The 15,537-nt window shown below is 52.1% G+C and overlaps 1 protein-coding gene across 2 annotated transcripts in view; it reads right to left on the bottom strand.

Annotated features, from left to right (window-relative positions):
- LOC140385862 (NIPA-like protein 2) overlaps positions 1–15,098 on the bottom strand; it is a 158,115-nt gene extending 143,017 nt beyond the window's left edge. The window contains exon 1 of one of the 2 annotated variants that reach the window (XM_072468463.1): positions 14,789–15,098. In XM_072468463.1, coding sequence (XP_072324564.1) covers positions 14,789–14,896 — 108 coding nt within the window. In that variant the 5' untranslated portion in view covers positions 14,897–15,098. The remainder of the gene's footprint in view (positions 1–14,788) is intronic. The other variant, XM_072468462.1, reaches the window with a different exon arrangement.
- Between the last annotated feature and the right edge of the window lie 439 nt (positions 15,099–15,537).

Here is a 15,537-nt window from a genome sequence, read left to right as displayed (position 1 = left end):
TGTCCTGTGTGTCAAGGTCCTGTGTGTCAGTGTCCTGTGTGTTAGGGTCCTGTGCGTCAGTGTCCTGTGTGTCAGTGTCCTGTGTGTCAGTGTCCTGTGTGTTAGTGTCCTGTGTGTCAGTGTCCTGTGTGTTAGTGTCCTGTGCATCGGTGTCCTGTGTGTCGATGTCCTGTGTGTTAGGGTCCTGTGTGTCAGTGTCCTGTGCGTCAGTGTTCTGTGTGTCAGTGTCCTGTGTGTCAGTGTCCTGTGCGTCAGTGTCCTGTGCGTCAGTGTCCTGTGTGTCAGTGTCCTGTGTGTTAGGGTCCTGTGTGTCAGTGTCCTGTGTGTCAGTGTCGTGTGTGTTAGTGCCCTGTGCGTCAGTGTCCTGTGTGTCAGTGTCCTGTGTGTCAGTGTCCTGTGTGTCAGTGTCCTGTGTGTCAGTGTCCTGTGTGTCAGTGTCCTGTGTGTTAGTGCCCTGTGCGTCAGTGTCCTGTGTGTCAGCATCCTATGTGTCAGTGTCCTGTGTGTCAGTGTCATGTGAGTTAGGGTCCTGTGTGTCAGTGTCCTGTGTGTCAGGGTCCTGTGTGTTAGGGTCCTGTGCGTCAGTGTCCTGTGTGTCAGTATCCTGTGTGTTAGGATCCTGCGTGTCAGTGTCCTGTGTGTTAGGGTCCTGTGTTTCAGTGTCCTGTGTGTCAGTGTCCTGTGTGTTAGGATCCTGTGTGTCAGTGTCCTGTGTGTCAGTGTCCTGTGTGTTAGGGTCCTGTGTGTTTGGGTCCTGTGTGTCGGTGTCCTGTGCGTCAGGGTCCTGTGTGTTAGGGTCCTGTGCGTCAGTGTCCTGTGTGTTAGGGTCCTGTGCGTCAGTGTCCTGTGTGTCAGTGTCCTGTGTGTCAGTGTCCTGTGTGTCAGGATCCTGTGTGTCAGGGTCCTGTGCGTCAGTGTCCTGTGCGTCAGTGTCCTGCGCGTCAGTGTCCTGTGTGTCAGGGTCCTGTGTGTCAGTGTCCTGTGTGTCAGTGTCCTGTGTGTCAGTGTCCTGTGTGTCAGTGTCCTGTGTGTCAGTGTCCTGTGCGTCAGTGTCCTGTGTGTTAGGGTCCTGTGTGTCGGTGTCCTGTGTGTTAGGATCCTGTGTGTCAGTGTCCTGTGTGTCAGTGTCCTGCGTGTCAGTGTCCTGTGTGTTAGGGTCCTGTGTGTTAGGGTCCTGTGTGTTGGTGTCCTGTGTGTCGGTGTCCTGTGTGTCGGTGTCCTGTGTGTCGGTGTCCTGTGTGTCGGTGTCCTGTGTGTCGGTGTCCTGTGTGTTAGGGTCCTGTGTGTCAGTGTCCTGTGTGTTAGTGTCCTGTGCATCAGTGTCCTGTGTGTCGATGTCCTGTGTGTTAGGGTCCTGTGTGTCAGTGTCCTGTGCGTCAGTGTTCTGTGTGCCAGTGTCCTGTGTGTCAGTGTCCTGTGCGTCAGTGTCCTGTGTGTCAGTGTCCTGTGTGTTAGGGTCCTGTGTGTCAGTGTCCTGTGTGTCAGTGTCGTGTGTGTTAGTGCCCTGTGCGTCAGTGTCCTGTGTGTCAGTGTCCTGTGTGTCAGTGTCCTGTGTGTTAGGGTCCTGTGTGTCAGTGTCGTGTGTGTCAGTGTCGTGTGTGTTAGTGCCCTGTGCGTCAGTGTCCTGTGTGTCAGCATCCTATGTGTCGATGTCCTGTGTGTCAGTGTCCTGTGTGTCAGTGTCCTGTGTGTCAAGGTCCTGTGTGTCAGCGTCCTGTGTGTTAGGGTCCTGTGTGTCAGTGTCCTGTGTGTCAGTGTCCTGTGTGTTAGGGTCCTGTGTGTCAGTGTCCTGTGTGTTAGTGTCCTGTGCGTCAGTGTCCTGTGTGTTAATGTCCTGTGCATCAGTGTCCTGTGTGTCGATGTCCTGTGTGTTAGGGTCCTGTGTGTCAGTGTCCTGTGCGTCAGTGTTCTGTGCGTCAGTGTCCTGTGTGTCAGTGTCCTGTGCGTCAGTGTCCTGTGTGTCAGTGTCCTGTGTGTCAGTGTCCTGTGTGTCAGTGTCCTGTGTGTCAGTGTCGTGTGTGTTAGTGCCCTGTGCGTCAGTGTCCTGTGTGTCAGTGTCCTGTGTGTCAGTGTCCTGTGTGTCAGTGTCCTGTGTGTTAGGGTCCTGTGTGTCAGGGTCCTGTGTGTCAGTGTCCTGTGTGTCAGTGTCCTGTGTGTCAGTGTCCTGTGTGTCAGTGTCCTGTGTGTCAGCATCCTATGTGTCAGTGTCCTGTGTGTCAGGGTCCTGTGTGTCAGGGTCCTGTGTGTCATCGTCCTGTGTGTCATCGTCCTGTGTGTCAGGGTCCTGTGTGTTAGGGTCCTGTGTGTCAGTGTCCTGTGTGTCAGTGTCCTGTGTGTCAGTGTCCTGTGTGTTAGGGTCCTGTGTGTCAGTGTCCTGTGTGTCGGTGTCCTGTGTGTTAGGGTCCTGTGTGTCAGTGTCCTGTGTGTTAGGGTCCTGTGTGTCGGTGTCGTGTGTGTTAGGGTCCTGTGTGTCAGTGTCCTGTGTGTCAGTGTCCTGTGTGTTAGGGTCCTGTGCGTCAGTGTCCTGTGTGTCAGTATCCTGTGTGTTAGGATCCTGCGTGTCAGTGTCCTGTGTGTTAGGGTCCTGTGTGTCAGTGTCCTGTGTGTCAGTGTCCTGTGTGTTAGGATTCTGTGTGTCAGTGTCCTGTGTGTCAGTGTCCTGTGTGTTAGGGTCCTGTGTGTCGGTGTCCTGTGCGTCAGTGTCCTGTGTGTTAGGGTCCTGTGCGTCAGTGTCCTGTGTGTTAGGGTCCTGTGCGTCGGTGTCCTGTGTGTCAGTGTCCTGTGTGTCAGTGTCCTGTGTGTCGGTGTCCTGTGTGTCGGTGTCCTGTGTGTCGGTGTCCTGTGTGTCAGTGTCCTGTGTGTCAGGATCCTGTGTGTCAGGATCCTGTGTGTTAGGGTCCTGTGCGTCAGTGTCCTGTGCGTCAGTGTCCTGCGCGTCAGTGTCCTGCGTGTTAGGGTCCTGTGTGTCAGTGTCCTGTGTGTCAGTGTCCTGTGTGTCAGTGTCCTGTGTGTCAGTGTCCTGTGTGTTAGGGTCCTGTGCGTCAGTGTCCTGTGCGTCAGTGTCCTGTGCGTCAGTGTCCTGTGTGTTAGGGTCCTGTGTGTCGGTGTCCTGTGTGTTAGGATCCTGCGTGTCAGTGTCCTGCGTGTCAGTGTCCTGTGTGTTAGGGTCCTGTGTGTCAGTGTCCTGTGTGTCAGTGTCCTGTGCGTCAGTTTCATGTGCGTCAGTGTCCTGTGCGTCAGTGTCCTGTGCGTCAGTGTCCTGTGCGTCAGTGTCCTGTGCGTCGGTGTCCTGGTCGTCGGTGTCCTGTGTGTGAGTGTCCTGGGCGTCGGTGTCCTGTGCGTCGGTGTCCTGTGCGTCAGTGTCCTGTGTGTCAGTGTCCTGGGCGTCAGTGTCCTGGGCGTCAGGGTCCTGGGCGTCAGGGTCCTGTGCGTCAGGGTCCTGTGCGTCAGGGTCCTGTGCGTCAGGGTCCTGTGCGTCAGGGTCCTGTGTGTCAGGGTCCTGTGTGTCAGGGTCCTGTGTGTCAGTGTCCTGCGTGTCAGTGTCCTGCGTGTCAGTGTCCTGCGTGTTAGGGTCCTGCGTGTCAGTGTCCTGCGTGTTAGGGTCCTGCGTGTTAGGGTCCTGCGTGTTAGGGTCCTGCGTGTCAGTGTCCTGTGTGTCAGTGTCCTGTGCGTCAGTGTCCTGTGCGTCAGTGTCCTGTGCGTCAGTGTCCTGTGTGTTAGGGTCCTGTGTGTCGGTGTCCTGTGTGTCAGGGTCCTGTGTGTCAGTGTCCTGTGTGTTAGCGTCCTGTGTGTCAGTGTCCTGTGTGTTAGGGTCCTGTGTGTCGGTGTCGTGTGTGTTAGGGTCCTGTGTGTCAGTGTCCTGTGTGTCAGTGTCCTGTGTGTTAGGGTCCTGTGTGTCAGTGTCCTGTGTGTCAGTGTCGTGTGTGTTAGTGCCCTGTGCGTCAGTGTCCTGTGTGTCAGTGTCCTGTGTGTCAGTGTCCTGTGTGTTAGGGTCCTGTGTGTCAGTGTCCTGTGTGTCAGTGTCCTGTGTGTCAGTGTCCTGTGTGTCAGTGTCCTGTGCGTCAGTGTCCTGTGTGTTAGGGTCCTGTGTGTCGGTGTCCTGTGTGTTAGGATCCTGTGTGTCAGTGTCCTGCGTGTCAGTGTCCTGCGTGTCAGTGTCCTGCGTGTCAGTGTCCTGCGTGTCAGTGTCCTGCGTGTCAGTGTCCTGTGTGTCAGTGTCCTGTGTGTCAGTGTCCTGTGAGTCGGTGTCCTGTATGTCATGGTCCTGTGTGTCAGTGTCCTGTGTGTCAGTGTCCTGTGTGTCAGTGTCCTGTGTGTCGGTGTCCTGTGTCAGTGTCCTGTGTGTCGGTGTCCTGTGTGTCGGTGTCCTGTGTGTTAGGATCCTGTGTGTCAGTATCCTGTGTGTTAGGGTCCTGTGTGTCGGTGTCCTGTGTGTCAGTGTCCTGTGTGTCGGTGTCCTGTGTGTCGGTGTCATGTGTGTCAGTGTCCTGTGTGTCAGTGTCCTGTGTGTCAGTGTCCTGTGTGTTAGGATCCTGTGTGTTAGGATCCTGTGTGTTAGGGTCCTGTGCGTTAGGGTCCTGTGCATTAGTGTCCTGTGTGTCAGTGTCCTGTGTGTCAGGGTCCTGTGCGTTAGTGTCCTGTGTGTCAGTGTCCTGTGTGTCAGGGTCCTGTGTGTTAGGGTCCTGTGTGTCAGTGTCCTGTGTGTCAGTGTCCTGTGTGTAAGGGTCCTGTGCGTCAGTGTCCTGTGTGTTAGGGTCCTGTGTGTCGGTGTCCTGTGTGTTAGGACCCTGTGTGTCAGTGTCCTGTGTGTCAGTGTCCTGTGTGTCAGTGTCCTGTGTGTCAGTGTCCTGTGAGTCGGTGTCCTGTGTGTCAGGGTCCTGTGTGTCAGTGTCCTGTGTGTTAGGATCCTGTGTGTCAGTGTCCTGTGTGTCGGTGTCCTGTGTGTCGGTGTCCTGTGTGTTAGGATCCTGTGTGTTAGGGTCCTGAGTGTCAGTGTCCTGTGTGTCGGTGTCCTGTGTGTCGGTGTCCTGTGTGTTAGGATTCTGTGTGTCAGTATCCTGTGTGTCAGGGTCCTGTGTGTCGGTGTCCTGTGTGTTAGGATCCTGTGTGTCAGTATCCTGTGTGTCGGTGTCCTGTGTGTGGGTGTCCTGTGTGTTAGGATCCTGTGTGTCAGTATCCTGTGTGTCAGGGTCCTGTGTGTCAGTGTCCTGTGCGTCAGTGTCCTGTGTGTTAGGGTCCTGTGTGTCGGTGTCCTGTGTGTTAGGATCCTGTGTGTCAGTGTCCTGCGTGTCAGTGTCCTGCGTGTCAGTGTCCTGCGTGTCAGTGTCCTGTGTGTCAGTGTCCTGTGTGTCAGTGTCCTGTGAGTCGGTGTCCTGTATGTCATGGTCCTGTGTGTCGGTGTCCTGTGTGTCAGTGTCCTGTGTGTCAGTGTCCTGTGTGTCGGTGTCCTGTGTGTCGGTGTCCTGTGTGTTAGGATCCTGTGTGTCAGTATCCTGTGTGTTAGGGTCCTGTGTGTCGGTGTCCTGTGTGTCAGTGTCCTGTGTGTCGGTGTCCTGTGTGTCGGTGTCCTGTGTGTCAGTGTCCTGTGTGTCAGTGTCCTGTGTGTCAGTGTCCTGTGTGTTAGGATCCTGTGTGTTAGGATCCTGTGTGTTAGGGTCCTGTGCGTTAGGGTCCTGTGCATTAGTGTCCTGTGTGTCAGTGTCCTGTGTGTCAGGGTCCTGTGCGTTAGTGTCCTGTGTGTCAGTGTCCTGTGTGTCAGGGTCCTGTGTGTTAGGGTCCTGTGTGTCAGTGTCCTGTGTGTCAGTGTCCTGTGTGTCAGTGTCCTGTGTGTAAGGGTCCTGTGCGTCAGTGTCCTGTGTGTTAGGGTCCTGTGTGTCGGTGTCCTGTGTGTTAGGATCCTGTGTGTCAGTGTCCTGTGTGTCAGTGTCCTGTGTGTCAGTGTCCTGTGAGTCGGTGTCCTGTGTGTCAGGGTCCTGTGTGTCAGTGTCCTGTGTGTTAGGATCCTGTGTGTCAGTGTCCTGTGTGTCAGTGTCCTGTGTGTCGGTGTCCTGTGTGTTAGGATCCTGTGTGTTAGGGTCCTGAGTGTCGGTGTCCTGTGTGTCAGTGTCCTGTGCGTCAGTGTCCTGTGCGTCAGTGTCCTGTGCGTCAGTGTCCTGTGCATCAGTGTCCTGTTCATCAGTGTCCTGTGCATCAGTGTCCTGTGTGTCGGTGTCCTGTGTGTTAGGATCCTGTGTGTCAGTGTCCTGTGTGTCAGTGTCCTGTGTGTCAGTGTCCTGCGTGTCAGTGTCCTGTGTGTCAGTGCCCTGTGTGTCGGTGTCCTGTGTGTCAGTGTCCTGGGCGTCAGTGTCCTGTGTGTCAGTGTCCTGTGTGTCAGTGTCCTGTGAGTCGGTGTCCTGTGTGTCAGGGTCCTGTGTGTCGGTGTCCTGTGTGTCAGGGTCCTGTGTGTCAGGGTCCTGTGTGTCGGTGTCCTGTGTGTTAGGATCCTGTGTGTCAGTGTCCTGTGTGTCGGTGTCCTGTGTGTCAGGGTCCTGTGTGTCGGTGTCCTGTGTGTTAGGATCCTGTGTGTCAGTGTCCTGTGTGTCAGGGTCCTGTGTGTCAGGGTCCTGTGTGTCGGTGTCCTGTGTGTTAGGATCCTGTGTGTCAGGGTCCTGTGTGTCAGTGTCCTGTGTGTTAGGGTCCTGTGTGTCGGTGTCCTGTGTGTTAGGATCCTGTGTGTTAGGGTCCCGTGCCGCCATGCCGCATCAAGTCCATCCCTCACTGCAATAGGGGAGCATCAGAAGTAAACATTTCTTTCACCACAAATTTTCTGCTTCATTCCTCGAACATTTCCTTCACCCCTCCCATTGAGCAGCGTTGCAGGCGACAGACTTGACAATCTACCTTTTCAACTCAAACTTCAATGTTTCCGCTCTGATTAGTCAGTTAACTTTTCGTGACGCACTGTTCAGCACACGTGTGTCAATATTTCACAGGATCCCAGAACCCCGCAGCACGAAGGTGGCCAATCGGCCCCTCCAGCCTGTGCCAGCTCTCTGGAAGAGTAATCCAATTACTCTTCCCTCATGGAACCTGCAATTCTTTATTTTTTGCAATTTATTCAATTCTAGTTTACAATTTGCTTCCTTCAGGTCGGGCATTCCAGGAGATAAAAAAACTGACTGCATTAAAAAACAACTCCTGTTTTCATTGCCAATTACGTTAAATATTATTTTCCAAATGCTTGTTTAATTCCCTTTAATGTGAGCCGAGTACTATTCAATGCCAGGAACTGTGGGTGGGAAGTTCCTTTCTAAAAGGTGATTGAGAATGTTGGCCCTTGTAAAGTTGCTTTAGTTCAATTATTGACATTGTGTTCTGCCTTCTTCCAGTCGGCATTTGACTTTACTGCAGTGAAGGCCTTTCAGGGATTGTGTGCTTTGAGTCATACACAGCTCTGTTTGAAGAGTTTCTTATCTTTACTGGGTGTGTTTTGCCTCAGCTTCTTTTGGATAGAGCCTGCATTATTGTGAGCAGGCTAAGCTCAGGAATTCCATCCCGAAACCTCCCACTCCTCCTGTTTAGAAGCTCCCTGAAGCTGCTTCGATCAGGTTTTCCTTCCCTCCCCCATCCAACACCCTCTTTATTGAGCTCATCCAAAACTATGCTGCCCTCTGGGACTTCCTCCCTCTGTAAATCACTCTGTATATTTACCTTACTCTCCACTTTAAAACGCTCCTTAAAACCTATCTCTTTGACCGAGCCTGAACATCTCCTCAAGTGGCATGGTTTTGTTCGATAACGCTCCAGTTAAGCGCCTTGGGACATTTTCACTGCCTTACCAGCGCGAGATAATTAATGCAAGCTCTTGTTTGGCGAGTAGTTAAATTTCTTTTTGAATTCTCTCACAGCATGTGGGCGTCGCTGGCTAGGCCAGCATTTATTGCCCATCCCTAATTGCCCCTTGAGAAGGTACTGGTGAGCTGCCTTCTTGAACCGCTGCAGTCCATGTTGTGCAGGTACACCCACAGTGCTGTTAGGGAGGGCGTTCCGGGACAGTGAAGGAACGGCCGATATATTTCCAAGTCAGGATGGTGAGGGGAACTTGCGGGCGGTGGGGTTCCCAGGTACCTGCTGCCCTTGTTGTTTCTTGGTGGGGGATGTCGCAGGGATGGGAGGCGCTGTCGAAGGGGCCTGGGTGAGTTGCTGCAGTGCATCGTGTAAGATGCTACACACAGCTGCCCCTGTGCGCCGTTAGTGGAGGGAGTTGATGTTGAAATTGATTCATACTAAAATGGGCTGCTTGGGGAACACGCGATGTGAGTGCAGGGGCAGTGGTGTTTTCGCTCTGTTCATTTTTGAATCATTTATTTTATCCAGGTGCACATTTCATATTTGCGTTTACCTGCGTCACATGACTTGCACTAAGTCGCTGGATGTTCCTGATTGGTGCTTTGTGAAGAAGAACCGAGATAAATCGTAAAGATCCTCGTTTGTGCGTGGCGGTCGGATTGGGCCGGGCGGCGACGGGGCCCAGCTTCCAGTGGAGCAGAATTCCTGCTCAGCGAGCTCGTGCCTCAGTGCTGCTGCGTGCATCGGGAAGGTGGCCACCATCGGGAACGTTGTCTTGATTGAGGATCTTGGCTCTGAGGAGCAGGTGGTTAGAGCTCACTTTGAAGAATTACGGGGTAGCTTTGGGAGAGCAGCCGAGGTGCATGAGAGAGTCATTGCCCTCGAAGGAGGCACTTTCTCTGGTTGTCGAGACCCTCGCCGCACACTGCGTTATTTATCCTGACGGGCTCGGGAGGTAAGGGTCGGGCAAGGTGCGTCCGTGGGCTCGGTGCCCGGTGAGAGGAAAGCTCCCGGTGGAGTTTGAAAATTGGCTGCCATGTTTTGCTAATCCTGATTTGGCGGCTGGGTGCATCAGATTCGATGGAGCACAGCAAATCCGATCTTCGAGGCCAGGGGCCGTTTGGACCCGTCGATGACAGGTCCCACGTCGTCCTACTCTCGATGCTGGTCATGAGGAGTGCGAGGTGGCCCAGCAGGTCAAGTCGCTCCTCCAGTTGGACGTGGAGCACATGAGCTTCGGAGAGACAGCGCGGTGGAAGCGATGGCACCTCGTGCTTCAATCGATGGAATCCTTGAGAGATCCTGAAGAGTTCTCGCGAACTCTGGTTATCCTTTATTTTCTCGTGCATTTATGGATGGTGTCTTTATCCTGCAATTTATCCTGACGTTCTTCTAAATCTTGGATGTTACGCCTTTGTGATTATGTTGTTTATTATTTAATATTTAACGTTGTCCTTTCTCCTTCAAGTTTGTACAAGGTGTGAGCTGGAGGCGGATATTGTCGATTATCCTGTTCGAGCAAAATCATATTGAGTCGATCATGTGAAGTGTGATCTGAGCACAGTTTTACTCCTTTTTTGTTTGTCCTGTAACCCTTGTGGTTGTGGTAGGAGAGTGCTTTAGTTTTATAACCCCCCCTATCTTGCTTATAAGAAAGACGGGAGAAAGAGTGGAGCTTTTAAAAATGTATTTACAGGATGTGGGTGTCGCTGGTCAGGCCAGCATTTATTGCTCATCCCGCGGCGCCCTTCAGAAGGTGGTGGTGAGCTGCCTTCTTGAACCGCTGCATTCCCTGCGGTGTAGGCACACCCCCTGTGCTGTTAGGGAGGGAGTTCCAGGATTTTGACCCAGCGACAGTGAAGGAGCGGCGATATTTTTCCAAGTCAGGGTGGTGAGTGGGGTTCCAAGGTATCTACCAGGTGGTGGTGGTCGTGGGCTTGGAAGGTGCTGCCTAAGATACCTGGGTGAGTTACTGCATTGCATTTTGTAGATGGCACACACGGCTGCCACTGTTCGTCGGTGGTGGGGGGATTGAATTTCTGTCGAAAGGGGAGCAATCAAAAGGGCAGCTTTGTCCTGGATGGTGTTGAGCTTCTTGAATGTTGTTGGAGCTGCACTCATCCAGGCAAAAGTCAGTATTCCATCACACTCCTGACTTGTGCCTTGTAGGTGGTGGACAGGCTTTGAGGGATCAGGAGGTGAGTTACTCTCCGCAGGATTCCTAGTCTCTGACCTGTCCTGGTAGCCACAGTATTAATATGGCTTGGTCCAGTTCAGTTTCTGGTCAATGGTAACCCCCAGGACATTGATTGTGGGGGGTTCAGCAATGGTAATGCCATTGAATGTCATGGGGCGATGGTTAGATCCTCTCCTGTAGGAGATGATCATTGCCTGGCACTCGTGTGGTGCGAATGTAACTTGCCACTTGTCAGCCCAAGTCTGGATATTGTCCAGGTCTTGCTGCATTTGAATCTGAACTGCTTCATTATCTGAGGAGTAGCGAATGGTGCTGAACATTGTGCAGTCATCCACAAACATCCCCACTTCTGACCTTCTGATGGAAGGGAGGTCATTCCTGAAGCAGCTGAAGATGGTTGGGGCCTAGGACACTACCCTGAGGAACTCCTGCAGTGATGTCCCGGTGCTGAGATGATTAACCTCCAACCACCACAACCATCTTCCTTTGCGGCAGGTATGACTCCTGGAGAGTTTTCCCCCTGATACCCATTGACTCCAGCGTTGCTAGGGCTCCTTGATGCCACACTTGGTCAAATGCCTTGATGTCAATGGCAGTCGCTCTCACCTCACCTCTGGCATTCAGCTCTTTTGTCCATGTTTGAACCAAGGCTGTAATGAGGCGAGGAGCTGAGTGACTCTGACGGAACCCTAACTGAGTGTCCGTGAGCAGGTTATTGCCGAGTAAGTGCCGCTTGATAGCACTGTTGATGACTCCTTCCATCACTTTCCTGTTTTTTGTGCACAGGACATAAACCTGGGCAATTCTCCACATTGCCGGGTAGATGCCAGTGTTGTAGCTGTGCTGGAACAGCTTGGCTAGGGGTGCGGCAAGTTCTGGAGCACAAGTCTTCAGCACTATTGCCGGAATATTGTCAGGGCCATAGCCTCTGCAGTAACCAATACCCTCAGCTGTTTCTTGATATCATGTGGAGCGAATCATATGTGGGCAGCATGGTAGCACAGTGGGGAGCACTGTTGCTTCACAGTTCCAGGGTCACAGGTTTGATTCCCAGGCCCAATTGTTGGGGGTCTTGACGGTTCTTCGTCTTGGGTTGGGGTCCTCCGTAGCTGGAGAGATTATCTTCTTCTTGGTTTAGTGGAGGCAGTGCATTGCCCCAGCTGGAGTGGGTGAGTATGTGTTGGTGCGCTGCGGTCCTGGGTGTATAGTGTCCTGTGTGTCGGGATGTGCTGGACTTGGTCAGGTCCGGTGCTATAGCTAGAATTCTGTTTCCCCTGGGGGCTTAGAGTGTCTCTTTTCGAGGAGGCTTGTTGGGGGCATCCTGGGCGGTTAGGATTTGCTTCTTCGGTGCATGGGGGATGAGCCGAGTTTGATGGATATCCTGTTGTCTCCTTGGGGCGGGGTGGGACGCCTTTCTGGTTGCTCAGCGAGCGCCAGGGAAGCACAGAGCTTGGGTCAAGTCCTGATCCCTTGTTATCCTGTGGGTTTAGTTCTGGTCGTTCCAGCCTTTACCTCCTTTTTCTTCTTCTTCCTCTCTTGGGAGGCTCTGAATGTTTGACCATAATCCGAACATGTTGCTGCCGCTCCAGTATGGAACAATGTTGGTCCTGCACTGGGTCTTAGTTGGGGATTAAGCTGGGTTGTGCGGCACATACGTAACTTCCCTTAGAATTAGTTTTTTTGCGTATTTACTTTAATTTTGTAAGGGTGGGTATGGAGAACCCACGCGTGGCTCCCACATGGGTGCTGATGGGTCCAGTACCTGAGGCGAAGAGGCTTTGGTGGGTCATTGGTGCCTTTGACGTTGCTAGAATTAAGGTGCTGTACGTTGGTGCACACATGGTGCGGAAAATATATCCTGATTTCTCCTGGTAATTGCAGGCTGACGCGGTGTGGCAGGGTGTGTACCATTTTACCATGCTTTCCATGGTCTGATCCTGTTTCTCCCTAGTCTCTGGTGGGGCTGGATAGGTATCTAATTGTGTCGAATGATTGTATCAAGCCAATTGCGATGTTGTTCTCCTATCTCTCTGTACTTAGAACCATAGATTGTAGAATCCCTACAGTGCAGAAGGAGACCATTCGGCCCATCGAGTCTGCACCGACCCTCTGAAAGAGCACCCTACCTGGGCCCACTTCCCGCCCTATCGCCGTAGCCCCATCTACGTGGACATCGTTGGACAGTGGGAGGAAACCGGAGCACCCGGAGGAAACCCACGCAGACACGGGGAGAACGTTGCAAACTCCGCACAGACAGTGACCCGAGGCCGGAATTGAACCCGGGGTCCCTGGCGCAGTACGTTTTCATGACAATTGATGATAGTTTCCTGCTTACCAATCCTGAGATGAGATTTATATTCCGGATGCATGAACTGAATATTAGTTTTGAATATCGGAATAATTAGCATTCCGAGTAACGTTTTCAGGATAGCTGGTTGGGAGATCGATAGACCTGCTACGGCTGTTGAAACTATTTACAGGGATCAGGGAGTCAAGTGCTCTGCAACTGAATGCAGGATTGAATGTTTTTCAGTTCCATTCAACATGGACAACCCAAGTCCCAGGGCATTTGTCTTGATCCATGGATCACTGGTCCAGTGACATTAGCGTGCAAAGGGTGTGGTGAATGGGTACATGCCCATGTTTCATCTGGTACATCAGAGAAATCTGCTAATGTCAAAATTACTGAGTTTACCAATGACCTACTTTAAACAAGCCCCTGGTATTGACTCCATCATTGGTATGGGCGTGTTCAGGTGGGCGTGTTCAGGTGAGTGTTTGTGACACCACCCGTATTGCACTGCGGCTTTCAGAGGTGCCCCCTTTCCGATGGGATGTGAAACTGAAACCTCACATTTGCAATTAGATGTACAAGATGCCACAACACTAATTGGTGGGCAGCCAGTGGCAGGTGGCCGCATGCAGCCAATCAGAGGTCTGAGTGCAGCCCAGGAGGTATTTTGTTGGCCGGTGCCCACGCCTGGGGTCGCCACATTCCGGTGGTTTCCATGCAGGAGACTTTTTTCCCCCCCCCCGAGAGGTATTATTAAGTGATTTGCACGGAAAGCAAGTGAAGCGAGGTGGGTGCTGATTGCTCACAATGGCTGAATTCATCCCTTCTCGAATGCCTCAATTGAACCGGCCTCCTCCACACTCCAGCCAGCACATTCCACACCCCAACCACTCACTGTGTGAAAATGATTCTTCTCACGTCACATTTGCAAATTGCTTTCAATCTGCGTCCTCTCTTTCTCCATCCTTACACAAGCAGCTGCAGTTTCTATTAACAAATGAATGATGAAGCCTTTTCTAAAACTCATTATATTAGAATTTACAGTGCAGAAGGGTGCCATTCGACCCATCGAGTGTGCATCGGCCCTTGCAAAGAGTCCATATCTCATCCTAGCCCCATAACCCAGTAACCCCACCTAATCTTTTTTTGGACACTATGGGTAATTTAGCATGGCGAATCCATGCTAAATCTTTGGGCTTGTGGGAGGAAACTGGTTCACCCAGAGGAAACCCACGCAGACATGGGGAGAATGTGCAGACTCCGCACAGACAGTGACCCAAGCCGGGAATCGAACCTGGGACCCTGGAACTGTGAGACAACAGTGCTAACCGCTGTGCTACTGTGCCGCCCATACAAATTATCCGCCCATACAAATTATCCGCCGCGCATTAAATGTGCTCAATCTTATCCATGGGGTCCTGCTTAGTGTACAAGCCCGATTTCAATCTTGCCGCCTACTGAGATGAAGGGTGTCACTCATGCGGGCCACACAACAGCCTCAGTTGCCCATCACTGATAGGCTAGTTGTCCCTGGTGTCCCGACCAAATATTTATCTCAACCAACACCACTAAACAAAAACGACCTGGAAATGTATCCTGCTGCTGTGTGCAAAATGGGCCCCTTCCCTCCATCACAGCGGAAAGTTACTCATTGGCTGTGAAGCCCTTTGGAACAGCCTGGCGCTATATAAATGCAAATCCCTTCTTCACCCAATGCATTCAGAGAGCTGTTTCATTCGGCAGATCAAGCGATTTCACCCCTTGCATTTGTAAAAGGGATTTAACTGGGGACAGGGAGTTCTCTGACACATTCCATTAACCTTTTGAATTACTGTTGGACACCTTGTCAGCTAAAACCTCGGAACCTCTTCCCCCACTTCCCGGCTCAGAGATTGCTCGGATCTTGACCATTTTAGATTATAATGCGCAGGATAAAAACTGAGGATTTAGAGAGGAGTGGTGATTGGGGGGTCGAATTGATTTATAAAGTTTACATCTGCAGATCAATCACCGGGGAACGTGGAGGCTGCTTCAGTTGGAGCTCAAAGGGGAAAAAAACAATCTCCCAAGTTTTTAAAACAGAGAATGGTGTCGTCACCCAGATTTTTCATTTGCCCAGTGAACGCAATCCTTAAAAGTTTCCCATTCAGCAGCAACAAGTGGGGCAACAAGGGTGTCCTTGTTTTAAAAACACCCTTTCCCTCTCTGCTGACAAACCTGTGGATACATTAATCACTGGAAGGGAAGGTTAAACTCGCCCTGGCCTTCTGAACTTTTCACAGGTAAAATTTAAGCACATGCATCGCTTACTGTTCCCCCAGAGGAGAGAGAGAACTGTATCCAACTCGAAACGTTGTTTCTCCCACTCTCCTCCACTTATAAATGTTACAATTGAAACATATTAACCAGCCCTGGGAACTTGAAGCTGAAGTTGCCCCCTGTTTGGGAGCTTGGCAATGAGTTCCTCCTACCTGGTAGGGGTGCAGGCTGCCCCAGGAAGGTGGCACCGTGCTGTTCTGCTGCTCAGAGATATTGTTGACAAGTGCCTGGATTGGAGCCACTGAGCTGCCTGTGGTCATGGCTCCCTTGCTGGGACCCGGGGCTGCCGCTCCTTCTCCTGTCAGATCCGCGTCTGCCGAGAGCTGGGGAGGCAGAGGCTGTGCTGAATCATTGCTGATCAGCTCCCCCGTCCATTAACACGCCAGCAGAGAGAGAAGGGGCGGGAGGGAGGGAAGAAAGAATAAAGGTTCCCAGTGTGTAAACCACCTCCTCTCACTAACTTTCAGCATCACTGCCCAGAGAACTTCCTGATCGCTGCGGATACTGCAGATGGATGATGAGGTGGAGCCGACAAACTGGGCAAATCAAACAAACCCATTGCTTGTGTAAACTGGCTGGAAACACCTCGACACTTGCTTTAAAGAAATCAGCACAATTAACATTTGGTGTCACAAGGCAAGTGTGATGTCTCTGCCTCACTGAATTTCTTACAGCTGGAGGACTCTCCCCTGAATTCATTTCCATCCACATAGCACGGTAGCATAGTGGGGGACAGCATGGTAGCACAGTGGTTAGCACAATTGCTTCACAGCTCCAGGGTCCCAGGTTTGATTCCCGGCTTGGGTCACTGTCTGTGCGGAGTCTGCACGTTCTCCCCGTGTCTGCGTGGGTTTCCTCCGGGTGCTCCGGTTTCCTCCTACAGTCCAAAGATGTGCAGGTT

This window comes from Scyliorhinus torazame, chromosome 11, assembly GCF_047496885.1.
Source record: "Scyliorhinus torazame isolate Kashiwa2021f chromosome 11, sScyTor2.1, whole genome shotgun sequence".
In the NCBI taxonomy this organism is placed as follows: Eukaryota; Metazoa; Chordata; class Chondrichthyes; order Carcharhiniformes; family Scyliorhinidae; genus Scyliorhinus; species Scyliorhinus torazame.
Note: the sequence above shows the minus strand (reverse complement) of the source record. Positions and strands in the feature narration are given on the sequence as shown.